The 20,290-nt window shown below is 43.9% G+C and overlaps 1 protein-coding gene across 1 annotated transcript in view; it reads right to left on the bottom strand.

Moving 5' to 3' along the window:
- CTNND2 (catenin delta 2) overlaps positions 1–20,290 on the bottom strand; it is an 891,951-nt gene that overhangs the window by 63,660 nt on the left and 808,001 nt on the right. The window contains exons 17-18 of the mRNA XM_069958560.1: positions 18,685–18,895; positions 1,125–1,209 (exon numbers count right to left, since the gene is read on the bottom strand). Coding sequence (XP_069814661.1) covers positions 1,125–1,209; positions 18,685–18,895 — 296 coding nt within the window. The remainder of the gene's footprint in view (positions 1–1,124; positions 1,210–18,684; positions 18,896–20,290) is intronic.

The raw sequence follows: 20,290 nt of genomic DNA, 5'->3' as shown, positions 1-20,290 counted from the left end.
CGGGATGTTGAAATCACCCAGGATTAGTGTAGAAATGTCCATGGACAAGTAGTGAGGGAGCCAGATGGCAAAGTGGATGAGGAATTGTTGAGGTGAGCAAGTAGGGCAATACATAAAAGCAACTCTGAAGGAAAGTGGACAGAAGAGTTTGAGTGTGTTAACCTCAAAGGAGGGTAATGAAAGTGAGGGTTGAGGGGGAAATGACCTGGAAAGAACACCAACATGCCTATCCTCAGAGGGTGTGGGAGAGATGAAGACCATTATGAAATAGAGCAGTAGGGGAAGCAGTGTCAGATGGATGTAACCAGGTTTCAGCGAGAGCCAGAAGGTTGAAGGATTTGGTAATGAAGTAATCATGAATCCAAGTGAGTTTGTTACACACTGAGCAAGAGTTCAAGGACAGCACAGGTGAAGGATATTAAAGAGACAGAAGTAACAGAAGATGGCAGAAGAAAAACATGGCCACTTTCTTCCAGAGCCGATTCTTGTCTCCAGTTTGGGTGGCATTTTGAAACACAGTTCTACGGAAGTGAATGGAACTTAATTGCAAACCACACCTGGACTGGGGATAAAGGGCCTATTCCACGGGTCTTTAAGAGGAGCAAACGAGCGCTCTCAGCGCTCGTTTGCTCCTCGTTCCCCGCTCGCTGCCGCCACTATTCAAGGCAGCTGCAGCGAGCGGGTGAGTGCGGGAGGGGCGGCGGGGAGCTGCGGGGGGGCTGCCCGGGTGATCGCCTATCGCCGAGGCAGCCCATAGGATATAGCAGCATCTGCTGCCGACACTCCTATTCAACGGAGCGACAGCCGCAGATCGCTGCTATATCAGTCGCTTGTTTTTCAACATGTTGAAAAACAAGCGACTGCAACGATCAGCCGACATGAACGAATACGGACGATAATCGTTCCGTGGAATAGGGCCTTAAGAGTTGTGTTGTCTCTTTAAGAACGTGTTCATGTTTTTCCAATGCTCGAAAATTCCTATGAAGAAAGGGTAGTAGATATTTTGTCCAGATGTGTATATAGAGCAACTAAACAAAGTTATATTATTACAGTTATGTTATTTACAGAAAATATAACAAACTAAAAAGCAATAAGCAAGTCAATACATAAATAAATAAGCTTACCTTTTTGTAAAGACTTCTGAGGTCTCTGTATTGCCACATGCTATTTAGGACTTGAGATGCAGCTTTCACAACTTTGGGGGAATGCCTGTTAAAATGTGGGGAAAAATTAAATCAGAAAAAGTTAGAGGCTAAAATAATATTTTGCTATATTGTTACATAATCAGTGTAATAAGATAGTCCCATAGTTTCCTTCAGTGGTGCTCATAATCTCCTGTAGTTTCCCTTTTACCATAAAAAAACTTAGTGTAGCAGAATAATATATATATATATATATATATATATATATATATATATATATATATTTATATATCTATTATTTTACTTAAGTCAAGTGGTTGTAGCCCCCAGAAAATGTGAGACTGTGATGTAAGGAGCAGAGGGGAGTATGGGAAGCCTACAGCTAGAAAAACAATGATGTGTTTACCATGTATACAATAGTTACATACTGTAGTTACATGGGTAATAGTCTTGAAAAAAGACAAGAGTTCTTTGAGTTCAACCTATAACTAATGATAAGCTGACCAGTGCATATTCAGATTTGACCAATTTGTTCAAATTTAAAAAAATAAATAAAAAATTAAGGACTCAAACTTTTACACAGGCCTGAACCCCATTGAAATCTTTTGGCGCCAAAAATGGCTGTGAAATTTGTATAAGAAGAGGCGAGGGATACAAATGCAACCAAAATAGGAATATGAATAAGGCAATTGCCCTGGCAATAACATGGTAGGAAAAGTATATAAAATATTAACATAAAATAAATATAAAATAAATTAATAAATAAAATAAAATTAACTAAATAAATAAATTATATTGAATGAGGATGAGGGCGTCAAAATGGAGAAGGAGAAGGCATTAGTCAACACTGCAGATTTGCACAAAGGCTCCTTAATCAGACACTGGGATTGACAAAACATCTGGGACCATCTCACCATGTTAATTTTTAGGAATGTCAGTGGGTCACGCAGCCCTGCTTGTTAGTGATGGTACCCCCTGCGGTCCTTAATACCCTTTGAGAGTGTACACTTGCTGCAGAGCAGTCCAGCACCACCAAGGCTTAGAGGGAAAGGTTTGTGATTTGGAAACCCAAAAATTGAATGCGGAGGAGCCATCATGCAGCACCATGAGATGTGTTGACACATACTTATCTACCATGTACTTATAATTCTGCCTCCTGCTCATACATGCCATATCTGCCGATGGTGTTAGTGCATTTTATATAGTACTGAGGAAGGTGTTCCACATTGTGGCTTCCTCCTTCCCAGCCTGTTGCTCCTACCAAACCCTCTCAACAGGTTGACAACTTAATTAGGCTGCATTCACACGTTCAGTGTTTTTCCCGGTCCATGATTATGGTCCGGCAGCAACCTCCGTGATCCGTGCAAAACAGTCCGTTTTTCATCCGTTTTGCATCTGTTTTGTATCCGTGTCCGTTTTTTTCATGGATCTGTGTTAAAGCATTTTAAATTACATTGATTACATCACATCCCTGTTTTTCACAGATGAACACGGATGTCACATCTGTGTACATCCGTGAAAAACAGGGATCTCATTGATTTTGTTAAAGAAATAAAGGCAATCCAGTCATCTTCCCCTGTTTTTAATATCAATTTGATGCTTAGAGTGGAATGAAAATATATATTTCTGCTTATGTGATAGTTTTTGTGTTTACAACTAGAATAAGTGTTTTTGAGTAAAACATATGCTTTGTCAGCCACCCTTCGACCCAGCCCAAGAATTGTTGCACGCACATCTCAATATGATGGAAGATAAGAAAATGTGCTCCTTGCCCATAATTCAAGCTCCAGGATTGGCACAACCACCTCACATGGACATTTTAAACATTATAAAAACCCAGTATTGTTATCTGATTGTAGCGCGCTGACTTGCAAACATGAAGTGCACGTCTGTATGTCACATTATTGTTATCTTGTTTGAATAATATTAATCCTTCAATTTGGAACAGCTGTCTCACGTTGTCTTTTTCCACAACAATTTCTATGGGAAATCCTTTCCGTGCATCCGTTCCGAGTAATGACATGTCCTATTTTTTAATGGAACGGATCACAGATCCGTGAAATCACGGAACATCTGAATAGCCCAATAGAAAGCAATGGGCTGTAAAATTGTCCGTGCACACGGATCCGTAAGCACGGACAACTTCCCGGAACGTGTGAATGCAGCCTTAGTCAGCATTGGATAGGATCTTGGAAACTTAGTAGCAATTTTTCAGGCAGAGCAACATATAATTGCTCATATGAGTAAGGGTGCCTTCAGTCAAGGACAAGCTGTCCTTCATGACAGGTGTCCCCTCTGGCTCCTCTAAATCCTCCCAGCCACGCTTCACTGCTGCCTGAGAGATGCCCTAAATGTCACTCTGCTGTATTATTATTATTATTTTTATTTATTTATAAAATATTATTATATATTATTTATTTATAAAGCGCCCTTAACCCCTTAAGGACAGAGACAATTTAAATTTTTGCGTTTTCGTTTTTTCCTCCTTGTGCTTAAAAAGCCATAGCACTTGCATTTTTCCACCTAGAGACCCACATGAGCCCTTATTTTTTGAGCCACTAATTGTACTTTGCAATGACAGGCTGAATTTTTTCATAAAGTACACTGGAAAACCAGGAAAAAAAAATAAATGTGTGGTGAAATTGAAAAAAACGCATTTTGTTTATTTGGGGAGTACTTGTTTTTACGCTGTTCGCCCTGTGGGTAAAACTAACTTGTTCTATATGTTCCTCAAGTCGTTACGATTAAAACAATATATAACATGTATAACTTTTCTTTTATCTGATGGCCTGTAAAAAATTCAAACCATTGTTAACAAATATATGTTCCTTAAAATCACTCCATTCCCATGTTTATAGCGCTTTTATCCTTTGGTCTATGGTCCTGTGTCAGGTGTCATTTTTTGCATCATGATGTGTTCTTTCTATCGATACCTTGATTGCGCATATGCGACTTTTTGATCGCTTTTTATTACAATTTTTCTGGATTTGATGCAACCAAAAATGTGCAATTTTGCACTTTGGGATTTTTTTGCGCTTACCTCGTTTACCGTGCGAGATCAGGAATGTGATTAATTAATAGTATGGGCGATTACGCATGTGGCGATAGCAAACATGTTTATTTATTTATTTTTATTTATAACCTGGGAAAAGGGGGGTGATTCACACTTTTATTTGGGGAGGGGGCTTTTTATTGACAACACTTTATTTATTTTTTTTACACATATACTAGAAGCCCCCCTGGGGGACTTCTAGTATATACACACTGATCTCTCATTGAGATCTTTGCTGTATAGTTATACAGCAAAGATCAATGAGATCAGCACTTGTTTGCTTTCGGCTGCTGCAGACAGGGTCTTGGAGCGGACCCCGACCCATCTTAGAGCGGACCCCGGCAGGTATTAGACACGGAGATCGCTCCTCCGGGACAACGTCCCGGGGGAGCCATCTCCGCCACTAGACACCAGGGAAGCGTTGGATCCGGTAATCCGATGCAGCTGTCAACTTTGACAGCTGCATCCGATTACCTGATTAGCGGGCACGACGATCGGACTGTGCCCGCTAATAGCCGCGGTCCCGGACTACAAATGGCACCCGGGATCGCGTTGGTTCAGAGCGGGGTCATTCTGAAGCCCCTTACCGGCAATAGGGCGTAAATATACGCCCTTTGACGTTAAGGGGTTAATTCCAGAACACTATACAATAGATAGGGGTAACAAACAGGAACATTGCGAGATCAAAACACATTACATTAAGGCAAATGGCAGACTGGTACATTGGGGAAGAGGACCCTGCCCACAAGGGCTTACAATCTATAATGGGAGAGAAACAGGAGGTAAAGTGCAGCCAGTCAAGTGCAATGCAGAATTATTATAGGTTGTAGCCTACTTTGAAGAGATGGGTTTTCAGGTTACTTCTGAAGGACTTGATGGTGGATGAAAGCCGGATGTGTCGGGGTAGTGAGTTCCAGAGTATGGGGGAGGCTCGGGCAAAGTCTTGAAGGCGGTGTAGCGAGGTACGAACAAGGGGGGAGCGCAGATGGAGGTCACTGGAGGATCGAAGGTTGCGCAAGGGACGGTAGCGGGATATTAGGTCAGAGATGCACGGAGGGCAGAGGTTGTGGATAGCCTTGCAAGTCATGGTCAACCAATTAAAGTGAATATGTTGGGCAATGGGGAGCCAGTGGAGGGACTGGCAGAGGGGGGGAGGCAGAGGCAAAGCGAGGGGAAAGGTTGATTAGTGGGGCAGCAGAGTTAAGGATAGACTGGAGGGGAGCAAGAGAGTTAGATGGAAGGCCAGAGAGGAGGATGTTACAGTAGTCCAAACGGGAGATAATGAAAGCATGTACCAGCAGTTTTGTGGAGTCAGGGGTGAAAAAAGAGAGGATTCTGGAAATGTTTTTGAGGTAAGGGGCGGCAGGAGGTGGTCAGGGCCTGAATATGTGGTTTAAAAGAAAGTGCAGAATCAAAGGTGACCCCAAGGCAGCGGACTTGAGGGACAGGGGAGTTATTGATAGTGAGTGACAGATTAAACGGCAGGGTGGAGAGAGATGGGGGAAAGATGATTAGTTCTGTTTTTTCCATGTTGAGCTTTAGAAAGCAAGAGGAGAAGAAGGCCGATATGGCCGATAGACACTCTGGAATCCTAGATAGCAAGGAGGTGACATCCGGACCAGAGAGGTAGATCTGAGTGTCATCGGCGTAGAGGTGGTACCTGAAGCCATGGGATCTATGATACGTCCCAGGCCAGAGGTATAGATGGAGAAGAGAAGAGGCCCGAGTAGAGAGCCTTGGGGAATGCCAACAGCGAGGACAAACAGATAAACCATGCTAATGAAAACAAACTAACTAGGTTCAGTGCTTAGGAGGTGCAATAAATGCCAATACAGATGAGAAGAAAGACAGACATACCAACAACTAAAACACAAATATTCAGGGATCAATGAGATGGTGAGAGCAGTACTGGGGGTTCCAGTGATGGAGAGGCACACATACCAAAAACAAAAACACAATTATTCAGGGATCAATGAGATGGTGAGGGCAGTAGTGGGGGGTTCCAGTGATGGAGAGGCACACATACCTGTGAATGAAAGATGAAAGTCAGGTCAGGAGATGGTGATATTCCATGAGTAATCAATTGTGGTTATAATTCTGCATCTGATAATAATTCTGCATTCACACTTAAATAGCTCACTTAGAATGGACTCACACCTCCTACTACAAAACTGTCCCTTTGCTGGACTGAGGTGTGGATGGGTTGACCTACAACTGGGAGAATGGACTTTCTTCCTCCTCATCTGCTTCCTCCTGTGCCACCATGACATCTTCCATCATAATATGAAGTGTTTTTTCCAGGGGACATAGGATGGAAATGGTAGCGCTGATGATGGTGGTTTTATCACTGGCCAAATCTTTGAAGTACTGAAAGCTTTTCAAAACAGCACAAATGTCCCACATAGTGGCTCACTTCCTTAGCAGGAAGTGGCACTGCTGAAACTTAATTATGGCCTACAGATGCTCGCACACTCTTTGCAGCATATATTAGGCAGAGTTCCAGCGCATGGGCAAGTTACATTTGAGTGGCGAGGGGGCCTAAATTTTTGCTGCCACATGGACAGGCAATCCACATCAGGGTGGGAACACCTAAAGTGCACACACAGAGAATGCATTTTCTGCAGCAGATCTGGCATTTTAGGATAATGTTCCAGGAAGCTCTGCACCACTAAGTACAGCACATGTACCAGGCAGAAGATGTGTGCAAAATCGGCTATGCTGCAGACCACCTTGCCGGCCTTTAGGCTCAGTGGCAGCAACTACTAATCTGCCCACATCTACTGTATTGTGTGGTGTTTGTCCCCCAGATATATAAGTCGGCTGACACTACACCACTACATACCCCATATACCAATCCCCGTATAACGATGGCCCCCAGGGTGTTTTCGGCGTCAGAGGGATACAATATTATTGCCTCCGACACCGAAACAGCCAGTGAGGATAAATGGGGGGGATCCTTCTTTCCTCCATTCATCCTCATCATCCTCATCATCCAGTGACGTGTCTGGCGGTAGCGTAGCGTACGCTGCCCTCCAGACACGTCTTTTCCGCCAGTACCGTCCCAATAAGAGATGATGGTATGGCGTGAAATTCTACACACTGTGTGAGAGTACCTCAGGGTACACTTACAGATTTAGGGTACGTGCACACTGCGGAATGGCGAAGGATAACCGTTCGTGCATTCTGCAGCTGGCACCCGCCGGCGGACTAATGCGGGCGCCTGTCTCCACCCGTGTCATAGACTCCATCCTATGCATGGGCGGATTCCGTCGTCCATCCAAAGAATGAATACATTGGACGGAGAGAGGAATCCGCCCGTGCATAGAATGGAGTCTATGACACGGACGGAGAAGTGCGCCTGCATCAGTCAGCCGGCGGGTGCCAACTGCGGAATGCACGAAGGGATATCTGTCGCGATTCCGCAGTGTGCACGTACCCTTAGAGTGTATGTAGGAAGGGACACCCGAATCCAGCCCCCAGATGCCCCCTCCCGCCCCATCCTCGGAACAAGTGGAAAGATCGTCCAGGAACTGATCTTCCCACTGCTGGATAAAGGTTACCACCTGTACGGGGATAACTTTTATACCAGCACCCCCTCTTCCGGTCCCTCGCTGCCCGAGCTACTGTAGCTTGCGGCACGATCCGAAAATATCAGAAGCAGTAATATAGCCATGGAGCGGACCCAGCGCTTCTGGATATGAAGGACCCCGTATCGCACCAGGGCAACATTTTCCAGGTGACGTCCCCCACACTGGAGAAAGGGAGACCCCAGAAGAAGTGCAGAGTGTGGCGTAACAGGGGGATCAGGAAGGACACCATTTTCCAGTGTGACGCCTGTCCTGATCACCCCGGCCTCTGCATACTGGATCGCTTCAAGGCATACCACACGTCATTGGGGTTCTACATTATCTAAATTCTGTCCCTTATTCCTATTTCAGGGGTCACGTTGATCCGGGGATTATTCTGATCGCCATTATGGAGTCGGGAAGGAATTTTTCCCCAGTGATGAGGCTACTGTCGTCTGCCTCACGAGGGTTTTATGCCTTCCTCTGGATCAACACAGATTGAATTTGATGGACACCTGTCCTTTCCAACCTTATAAACTAATAATTGGCCTAATACCCCCAAATAAATTAGAATTGTCCCTTTTCCCCAGCTAAGTAGGTATGGCCGCCATTCCCATTAGAGGTTGCCATGATGCAATTACAAAGCCTCTGTGCGGCCAGGACAGTAGAAACCCCCCACAAGTGACCCCATTCTGGAAACTACACCCGATAAGGAATCTAACAAGGGGGGCAGCGGGGATATGGCCCCCTGGTGACGGCCACATTTGGGCCGTGAAAATGAAAAAAATTTTATTTTTTATTTTCTCGGCACATGTTCTACGTAAGTGCCCGTCACCAGTGGGGTCCATTTCCTCACTGCACCCCTTGTTAGATTCCTTATGGGGTGTAGTTTCCAGAATGGGGTCACTTGTCGGGGGTTTCTACTGACCTGGCAGCACAGGAGCTTTGTAATTGCGACATGGCCTCCATCCTCCATTCCAGCCTCTAAATGGCGCTCTGTCCCTTTGGTGGCTTGCCCTGTGCCCATATGGCACATTATGGCCACATGTGGGGTATTTTCGTACTCAGGGGTAACTACCCTACACGTTTTGTGTTCATTTTCTTTTTTAACCCCTTGTGGAAATGGAAAAAATCAAGGCTAGACCAACATTTGTAAAATTTTTACTCTAAATCATTAATCTTGTCATGATTTTTTCATTTTCACAAGGGGCTAAAAGATAAAAAAAAACAATAAATGTGTAGAGCAATTTCCCCTGAGTACGGAAATACCCCACATGTGGACATAAAGCGCCATGCGGGTGCAGGGTAAGCCTCCGAAGGGAAGGAGCGCCATTTCGTTTTTGAAGGCTGGATTTGGATGGAATGGATTTCGAGGGGCCATGTTGCATTCAAAAGGCCTCTGTGATGCCAAGACAGTTGAAACCCCCACAAGTGACCCCATTATGGAAACTACACCCCTCAAGGAATGTAACAAGGGGTGTAGTGAGCATATGGACCCCACTGGTGACGGGCACAAATGTGGAACAATGTGGCGTGAAAATGAAATATTACCTTTTTTACACTATAATGTTGGTTTAGCCTTGAATTTATCATTTTCACAAGGGGTCAAAAGAGAAAAAAACACACAATATGTGTAGAGATATTTCCCCCGAGTCCGTAAATACCCCACATGTGGACATAAAGCGCCATGTGGGCGCAGGGCAAGCCTCCGAAGGGAAGGAGCGCCATTTGGATTTTGGAGGTTGGATTTGGCTAGAATGGATGATGAACCCCCCACAAGTGACCCCATTCTGGAAACTGCACCCCTCAAGGAATCTAACAAGGGGTGCAGTGAGGATATGGACCCCTTGATGACGGGCACATTTGTGCCATGAAAGTGAAAAAATGAAATTTTTTACTTTTACGTCACATTGTTCCACATTTGTGCCCGTCACCAGTGGGGTCCATATGCTCACTGTGCCCCTTGTTAGATTCCTTGAGGGGTGTAGTTTCCAGAATGGGGTCACTTGTGGGGGGTTTCCAGTGTCTTGGCAGCACGAGGGCTCTGTAAATGCGACATGGCCCTTGAAATCCTTTCCAGTGAAATTCAGCTTCCAAAAGCCAATTGGCGCTCCTTCCCTTTGGAGGCTCGTCCTGCGCCCCCTTGGCACTTTATCGCCACATATGGGGTATTTCCGTACTCGGGAGAAACTGCGCTACACATTTTGTGTCTTTTTTTTCCTCTTATCCCTTTAAGAAAATGAAAAATTGAAGGCTAGAACAACGTTTTAGTGTAAAAAATAAATGTTTCTTTTTTCACACCACATTGTTCGAAAAATCTGTGAAGCACCTGTGGGGTCCAAATGCTCACCGCACCCCTTGTTACATTCCTTGAGGGGTCTAGTTTTCTAAATGGTGTCCCTTTAGGGGTGTTTTTTAGGTTTTGGCACCCCAGAGCCTCTGCCAACCTGAAGTGGTACAGTCAGAAATGACCAAATATAACGGAGGCGTTGAAATTCACTAGGCGCTCCTTTGTATCTGAGGCTTGTGGTTGCATCAAATAGCGCAATAGGGCCACATATGGGGTATTTCTATAAACTGCAGAAACGGGGCAATAATTATTGGGGTGCATTTCTCTGGTAATCGGTTTATAATTATGAAAAATATTGGATTACAATAAAATCTCTGCATAGAAAATTTAAATTTTCAAATTTCTTACACACTTAGCTTTTATTTCTGTGACTCACCTAAAGGGTTAAAACACTTTCTGGATATGCTTTTGCAGAGTGTTGGGGGTGCAGTTTCTGAAATGGGGTGCTTTGTGGGGCTTTCTAACATACAGGCCCCTCAAATACACTTTTACCCTTGTTTCACACAAAGTAATAGTGCGGCCGTATGTACGGATGTAATAGTGCGCCCGTATATTTGAGGGTTCGTGTGTATGCTGTGAAGTATAGGATATGCGGCTGCACAGTGCACACTATGTATGAATCTACGGCCCTATCGTAAACGGACCCGTAAAAAATGAACAAGACCATTATTTGCGGCTGAATATGCGGCCGAGGATTGACAGGCGGTCCGTACAAAGTACTTCAAAAATAGCCGGGAATGATGCCGAATGCCGATGCCTCTAATAGTTACTATATTAAATTAATCAAACACATTTTATTTGTAATCAAGACACTTTCGTTGATCAATAATTTATTTCTAACGAATCCATCATTTTGCAATTAAATATACTGTTAAAAAAAATAGATATATAAATAAATGTATATTTATCTATATATTTATTTTTTGACATTATATTTAATTGCACAATGATGGATTCGTTAGAATTAAATTATTGACAAACGAAACTGAATTTATTTCCAAGAAAATGTGTTTAATTCATTAAATATTAATTAGTACAGGAAGCACTATAAGCCGGTAATTCATATTCCCGGTAATAGAGCTTTCTGTACTAATCATCACTTTACTTTAATGAAAACATCAAATGTTTCTTCTAATTATGTTATGACAATAACATTATTAGAAGAAACATTTAGAATTATATGTGCGCTCAGCTGATTGGCTGTTCGGCTGAGCGCACATATAATGAGCCGGTCCGCAGTACAGTCACTTCATTGTGCTGCGGACCAGCGAAGAGGACACATCGGGGTGAGTATAGAGCTCTCCACACCCCCTCCCCGGCACTGCACCCCTCCCAGCAAGGAAGGGGGGGTCAGTTAACCCCTTCCTTGCTGGGATGGGTGCAGTCTGACATCAGTCTGGCCCCCCGGGGGTTAAGGGGGATGCAGTACATCCTCCCTTAACCCCTTGGGGGTCAGACTGTAAGCAGCGATCTGTAAAGATGCTGCATACTGTAAGGAGCACAACACCGCTCACAATGATGGGTGTTGTGCTCCTGTTTGTGTGTTTTGTGTGTTTCTCCCTTTTTGTTTTTCAGATATCGGTATCCTGGGATTACGTCGGATTCCATGGACTACGTCGATGACCAGCGGTTGTTCTTTGAATTTTTTTTTTAATAAAATGGTCAATGAGGGTTGTGGGGGTGTTTTTATTTGAATAAAAAATTTGTAAACTTGTGTCTTGTCTTTATTTCTTTACTTTATAGACTTAGTAGTGGAAGCCGTCTAATAGACGGAATCCATTACTAAGTTGGGGCCTAGTGTTAGCCGGTATAAAATGGCTAACACTAACCCCCCATTATTACCCCAGTACCCAATGCCACCAGGGGTACTGGGAAGAGCCGGGTGCCAGTGGTCCCGGAGCGTCAATATTGGCGCTCCTGGACCGGGCGGCAGCAGGCTGGTAAGATTTAGGCTGGGGAGGGCCTAAACCAATGGCTCTTCCCACCCTGGTGTTACCAGGCTGCTGTCGTTTGGTTTTTAACCCGGCTGGTTATAAAAATAGGGGGGACCCTATGCGTTTTTTTTTAATTATTTATTTATTTAAAAAAAAAACGCATAGGGTCCCCCCTATTTTTATAACCAGCCGGGTTAAAAACCAAACGACAGCAGCCTGGTAACACCAGGGTGGGAAGAGCCATTGGTTTAGGCCCTCCCCAGCCTAAATCTTACCAGCCTGCTGCCGCCCGGTCCAGGAGCGCCAATATTGACGCTCCGGGACCACTGGCACCCGGCTCTTCCCAGTACCCCTGGTGGCATTGGGTACTGGGGTAATAATGGGGGGGGCTAGTGTTAGCCATTTTATACCGGCTAACACTAGGCCCCAACTTAGTAATGGATTCCGTCTATTAGACGGCTTCCACTACTAAGTCTATAAAGTAAAGACAAGACACAAGTTTACAAATTTTTTTATTCAAATAAAAACACCCCCACACCCCTCATTGACCATTTTATTAAAAAAAATTCAAAGAACAACCGCTGGTCATCGACGTAGTCCATGGAATCCGACGTAATCCACAGGATACCGATATCTGAAAAACAAAAAGGGAGAAACACACAAAACACACAAACAGGAGCACAACACCCATCATTGTGAGCGGTGTTGTGCACCTTACAGTATGCAGCATCTTTACAGATCGCTGCTTACAGTCTGACCCCCAAGGGGTTAAGGGAGGATGTACTGCATCCCCCTTAACCCCCGGGGGGCCAGACTGATGTCAGACTGCACCCATCCCAGCAAGGAAGGGGTTAAGTGACCCCCCTTCCTTGCTGGGAGGGGTGCAGTGCCGGGGAGGGGGTGGGGAGAGCTCTATACTCACCCCGATGTGTCCTCTTCGCTGGTCCGCAGCACAATGAAGTCACTGTACTGCGGACCGGCTCATTATATGTGCGCTCAGACGAACAGCCAATCAGCTGAGCGCACATATAATTCTAAATGTTTCTTCTAATAATGCTATTGTCATAACATAATTAGAAGAAACATTTGATGTTTTCATTAAAGTAAAGTGATGATTAGTACAGAATGCTCTATTGCCGGCATATGAATTCACGGCTTATAGAGCTTCCTGTACTAATTAATATTTAATGAATAAAACACATTTTCTTGGAAATAAATTCAGTTTCGTTGGTCAATAATTTAATTCTAACGAATCCATCATTGTGCAATTCAATATACTGTCAAAAAATAAATATATAGATAAATATACATTTATTTATATATCTATTTTTTTAACAGTATATTTAATTGCAAAATGATGGATTCGTTAGAAATAAATTATTGATCAACGAAAGTGTCTTGATTACAAATAAAATGTCTTTGATTAATTTAATATATTAACTATTAGAGGCATCGGCATTCGGCATCATTGCCGGCTATTTTTGAAGTACTCCGTACGGACCGCCTGTCAATCCACGGCCGCATGTCCAGCCGCAAACAATGGTCTTGTTCATTTTTTACGGGTCCGTTTACGATAGGGCCGTAGATTCAGAGATAGTGTGCACTGTGCAGCCGCATATCCTATACTTCCCAGCATACACACGAACCATCAAAAATACCGCCGCACAATTACAGCCGCACATACAGCCGCACTCTTACAACGTGTGAACCGAGCCCCCACCTGAACAGGTCCCTAAAAATATCTGATTTTGAAATTTTACTGAAAATTTGGAAATTTGCTGCTAATGTTTTAAGCTTCCTATTGTCTAAAAAAAATGAAAGATTGTTTAATAAATGCCGCCAACATAAAGTGGACATGTTGCTAATGCTATTTAATATATAATGTATGTGGTATAACCACTTTCTGTATACGCAAAAAAGTTTCAAAGTTGGAAAAATGCAGTTTTTCACATTTTTTCACATTATTTGGGTTTTTTTCATAAAGATTCGTTATGAGTATCGACTCCAATTTACCAGAAATGTAAAGTACAATATGTCACGAGAAAACAATCTCAGAATCAGCCGGATAGGTAAAAGCATCCCGAAGTTATTAATGAATAAAGTGACACTGGTCATATTCATAAAATTTGTCTCTGTCATTAAGGCCATTTCAGGCTCTGTCCTTAAGGGGTTAAAATAACGACCATTGTTTGCTAAATAATGGCCTCTAATAAACGCCTTGAACAATGTTGTAAACAACCACGCCATTAGTGTGGACTAGTGGCCGTTGTTTCCATAGGCTTTAATGAAAATTATTAAAGACTGAAAATAATGGTTGCTATTTTGGGTACCAAATTACAGGTGCTATTTTACTAAAAAAGACAGTGTATGAACATGGCCTTAACTGTACAGAACAGGACTGGGGCTATATTTGCAAACAGTATTTTGAGAATTCTTTTTTAGCTGTAAAATGGCAGTTGAAGCCAATGGCATATGGTTGAAGCCATTGTCAATGCAATAAATGCAATGGAAAAAAAACTGCTGGTAATAGCTATTCATTAAGATTGTTTTTCCAATTGTTTATGTTTCATATGTTTTTCCCACTCAAAAACTTTTTGAGCAAAAACGTTATTGTTAGTCAATAAAATTTTGAGAAATGCCATTTTTGTCTGTGTCTTTTTTTCCTCCTCTCTGGCAAAAATATGGAGGCCAAAAAAATTACACAAAAAAGCTGTGTCTGGGAAGAATGCATTTTTTGTGATTGTGGAATCACAGTTGCGCTATGTAACGTGATTCCTGGGCTGTGCGACCAAAGTCGCTGTGTAGCCTGCCCTAGCAGTCCATCTTCTCATGGAGACTGTAATTTTCTATGACAATTTTTTCAATGATTTTGTGTCTCCAACCAGTCTCCCAAAAGAATTAAATTGATTGTTTTTATTCTATAGAGGTAAATCTTAAATCTCAACAAAACAAAAATAAAATACATAAAACACTGCTAGTTAGTACTACATTTCATTAACCCTTTAAAGCGGCACAGAGAACCTGCTGATATGCTGCAGTAGCTGAGTATGTCAGTAGTATATCATTATTACTTTAAGCCCTGTCCTCCCCTGTGCTCTTATGCCAATTACTAGCATAAGAGCATTAAGGGCGCTGCTCGGGGTCGGAGAGCATTGCCACACACCACCCAGCCCACCCCCTGCCGTCCCGCCCACTATGCATATTCATAACTGCATGGTGATAAGACCAGGTTCAGACGCTGTAACTGTGCGGCTGTATTTGCGGCTGTAATTGTGCGGCGGTATTTTTGGTGGTTCGTGTGTATGCTTGGAAGTATAGGATATGCGGCTGCACAGTGCACACTATGTCTGAATCTACGGCCCGATCGTAAACGGACCCGTAAAAATGAACAAGACCATTGTTTGCGGCTGGACATGCGGCCGAGGACTGACAGGCGGTCCGTAAGGAGTACTTCAAAAATAGCCGGCAATGATGCCGAATGCCGATGCCTCTAATAGTTAATATATTAAATTAATAAAACACATTCTCTTTGTAATAAAGACACTTTCGTTGTTCAATAATTTATTTCTAACGAATCCATCATTTTGCAATTAAATATACTGTTTAAATAAATAGATATATAAATAAATGTATATTTATCTATATATTTATTTTTTGACAGTATATTTAATTGCACAATGATGGATTCGTTAGAATTAAATTATTGAACACCCAAACTGAATTTATTTCCACGAAAATGTGTTTTATTAATTAAATATTAATTAGTACAGGAAGCTCCATAAGCCATTAATTCATATGCCGGCAATAGAGCATTCTGTACTAATCATCACTTAACTTTAATTAAAACATCAAATGTTTCTTCTAATTATGTTATCACAATAGCATTATTAGAAGAAACATTTAGAATTATATGTGCGCTCAGCTGATTGGCTGTTCGGCTGAGCGCACATATAATGAGCCGGTCTGCAGTACAGTCACTTCATTGTGCTGCGGACCAGCGAAGAGGACACATCGGGGTGAGTATAAAGCTCTCCCCACCCCCTCCCCAGCACTGCACCCCTCCCAGCAAGAAAGGGGGGTCACTTAACCCCTTCCTTGCTGGGATGGGTGCAGTCTGACATCAGTCTGGCCCCCAGGGGGTTAAGGGGGATGCAATACATCCTCCCTTAACCCCTTGGGGGCCAGACTGTAAGCAGCGATCTGTAAAGATGCTGCATACTGTAAGGAGCACAACACCGCTCACAATGATGGGTGTTGTGCTCCTGTTTGTGTTTTTTTTGTGTGTTTCTCCCTTTTTGTTTTTCAGATATCGGTATCCTGGGGATTACGTCGGATTCCATGGACTACGTAGATGACCAGCGATTGTTGTTTTAATTTTTTTAATAAAATGGTCAATGAGGGGTGTGGGGGTGTTTTTATTTGAATAAAAAAAATTTTAAACTTGTGTCTTGTCTTTATTTCTTTACTTTATAGACTTAGTAGTGGAAGCCGTCTAATAGACGGAATCCATTACTAAGTTGGGGCCTAGTGTTAGCCGGTATAAAATGGCTAACACTAACCCCCTATTATTACCCCAGTACCCAATGCCACCAGGGGTACTGGGAAGAGCCGGGTGCCAGTGGTCCCGGAGCGTCAAAATTGGCGCTCCTGGACCGGGCGGCAGCAGGCTGGTAAGATTTAGGCTGGGGAGGGCCTAAACCAATGGCTCTTCCCACCCTGGTGTTACCAGGCTGCTGTCGTTTGGTTTTTAACCCGGCTGGTTATAAAAATAAGGGGGACCCTATGCGTTTTTTTTTTTAAATAAATAAATAATTTAAAAAAAACGCATAGGGTCCCCTCTATTTTTATAACCAGCCGGGTTAAAAACCAAACGACAGCAGCCTGGTAACACCAGGGTGGGAAGAGCCATTGGTTTAGGCCCTCCCCAGCCTAAATCTTACCAGCCCGCTGCCGCCCGGTCCAGGAGCACCAATTTTGATGCTCCGGGACCACTGGCACCCGGCTCTTCCCAGTACCCCTGGTGGCATTGGGTACTGGGGTAATAATAGGGGGTTAGTGTTAGCCATTTTATACCGGCTAACACTAGGCCCCAACTTAGTAATGGATTCCGTCTATTAGACGGCTTCCACTACTAAGTCTATAAAGTAAAGAAATAAAGACAAGACACAAGTTTAAAATTTTTTTTATTCAAATAAAAACACCCCCACACCCCTCATTGACCATTTTATTAAAAAAATTAAAACAACAATCGCTGGTCATCTACGTAGTCCATGGAATCCGACGTAATCCCCAGGATACCGATATCTGAAAAACAAAAAGGGAGAAACACACAAAAAAAACACAAACAGGAGCACAACACCCATCATTGTGAGCGGTGTTGTGCTCCTTACAGTATGCAGCATCTTTACAGATCGCTGCTTACAGTCTGGCCCCCAAGGGGTTAAGGGAGGATGTATTGCATCCCCCTTAACCCCCTGGGGGCCAGACTGATGTCAGACTGCACCCATCCCAGCAAGGAAGGGGTTAAGTGACTCCCCTTCCTTGCTGGGAGGGGTGCAGTGTTGGGGAGGGGGTGGGGAGAGCTTTATACTCACCCCGATGTGTCCTCTTCGCTGGTCCGCAGCACAATGAAGTCACTATGCTGCGGACCCGCTAATTATATGTGCGCTGAGCCGAACAGCCAATCAGCTGAGCGCACATATAATTCTAAATGTTTCTTCTAATAATGCTATTGTGATAACATAATTAGAAGAAACATTTGATGTTTTAATTAAAGTTAAGTGATGATTAGTACAGAATGCTCTATTGCCGGGAATATGAATTAACGGCTTATGGAGCTTCCTGTACTAATTAATATTTAATTAATAAAACACATTTTCGTTGAAATAAATACAGTGTCTTTGTTCAATAATTTAATTCTAACGAATCCATCATTGTGCAATTAAATATACTGTCAAAAAATAAATATATATATAAATATACATTTATTTATATATATATTTATTTTAACAGTATATTTAATTGCAAAATGATGGAATCGTTTACATTTAATTATTGAACAATGAAAGGGACTTTATTACAAAGAAAATGTGTTTTATTAATTCAATATATTAACCATGAGAGACATCGGCTATAGTGCAGAGGATCGCAAACCCCGGTAATAGCGATTCATGTAAACTGTGTTCCCTGCTTTCCCAGATGCATCCAGAGGTGTTTGCATCACTTTCTTAACATTTTATTTGTTATTTTTAGTTGAACCAGATTTCCAAGTAAATGACCGTATGTTTTGAGCCGCATGTCTATTTTTTCCCACGGCCGGAGTTTCACCCGCACATTTACAGCCGCATAAAAAATACAGCCGCACAGTTACAGCGTCTGAACCTAGCCTAAGGCTGCGCAGGGGCTAATAGAGGTGCTTTCCAGCTGCACATAGCAGCCGGGAGAGGCAGGACCCCTCTCTGAACTCCCCTTGCGTCGCCATCACGTACAAGGTCATGGGACGCTAAGGGGTTAAAGTTGGTACTTCAGAGGGTATACCCTATGCAAAGTAAAAACATTTTATTGTTATATTATGACAAGAACATTTGTTTAAAAAGAGAAAAAAAAACCCCGTAAAATGTACAACAGAAAGTTAGCTTACTTGTCTCCCTTGCTTTTTGAAATTGCAACTAATTTTTCAATGCCTCCTGCATCTCGTAGGGCTTTAGCATTCTCCATATTCTTAGTAATGACTTCATGAAGAGTGCAGCAGATGGCAGTAACAGTATCATCAGAGATAGTTTTGTTAGTTAATGTGTTGCAGTTGTTTCCTCCCGGAAGACGGTGCACCAAGTCTCGCATAGCGTATTTTCCTGCAATGAAATACCACTAGGTTACATTCATGGGCAAAAAGAAATAATATGTTGACCTCTTCATATGTATTGCTTTCATGCCAAAATTTTACAATCGCTGAACTCTTTACCTGGGGGTGTAAAACAGCCTAGGCCAGACTATATCTCTCCAGGCTATAATCACTTCACTGGTTCTCTCATTTCTGGCCAATGCCACAGTATACCCCAGGGCCGGGCCGCCATCAGGGCAGTATTGGCGGTACAGCTGTCAGGGGCCCGAGGCAAAACTGGAATCAGGGGGGCCCGGCCATTCAGCCTCCCTGCATAGAGACTCCTGCCAGCTGTACCGCACACTGCAGCTCCCTGTCTCTATACCAGGGGTCCTCAACTGGCGGACCGCGGTCCGAACCCGGACCGCGGAGGCCAGCTGTCCGGACCCCTGGTCAGACCTCCTAACCGCCCCGGATCCGGTCCGTCCCGGGGCGTTTAGGAGGTCCCGCTCCCCACCCGCCCCATAGGCGTACTGTCCTTAGATGTCAGTACGCCTGTAGTGCTGGGGGCAGTGTCGGTCCGGCCCCCGGCTGATATGCGCTCTCTGGGGATGTCCCGGGGATTCCCCAGCAGAGCGCGCACCACAGACCTCAGTGTACACTGCCGGCCTGTCCTTCCCGGAAGTACAGGCCGGCGGCGTACGCTGAGGTCACTGATGCGCGCTCTGCTGGGGAATCCCCGGGACATCCCTAGAGAGCGCGTATCAGCCGGGGGCCGAGCCGACAGGAGAAGAGAAGAAGACAGCCGCAGCGGGGAACGAGGTGCTAGGTGAGTTGTTTTTGTTATTTTTTTTTCTGTCTGGGGGGCATCTACAAGGGGAGAGCGCACAGGTGGACTATATACTACAGGGGGGACCTCACAGGGGGCTATATACTACTGAGGGGGCTATATACTACTGGGGGGAGCGCACAGGGGGCTATATACTACAGGGGGGAGCGCACAGGGGGCTATATACTACTGAGGGGGCTATATACTACTGGGGGGAGCGCACAGGGGGTTATATACTACAGGGGGACCTCACAGGGGCTATATACTACAGGGGGAAAGCACAAGGGGGGCTATATACTACTGGGGGGGACCTCACAGGGGGCTATATACTACTGGGGGGAGAGCACAGGGGCGCTATATACTACTGGGGGGAGCTCACAGGGGGCTATATACTACAGGGGGAGCTCACAGGGGGCTATATACTACAGGGGGGAGCTCAAAGGGGGGCTATATACTACTTGGGGGGAGCTCACGGGGGCTATATACTACTGGGGGGAGCTCACAGGGGGCTATATATTACAGGGGGAGAGCACAGGGGGGCTATATACTACTGGGGGGAGCTCACAGGGGGCTATATACTACTGGGGGACAGCGCAC

The sequence above is a fragment of the Dendropsophus ebraccatus genome, chromosome 2, assembly GCF_027789765.1.
Source record: "Dendropsophus ebraccatus isolate aDenEbr1 chromosome 2, aDenEbr1.pat, whole genome shotgun sequence".
Lineage (NCBI taxonomy): Eukaryota > Metazoa > Chordata > Amphibia > Anura > Hylidae > Dendropsophus > Dendropsophus ebraccatus.
This window is presented reverse-complemented; position numbering and strand designations above follow the sequence as displayed.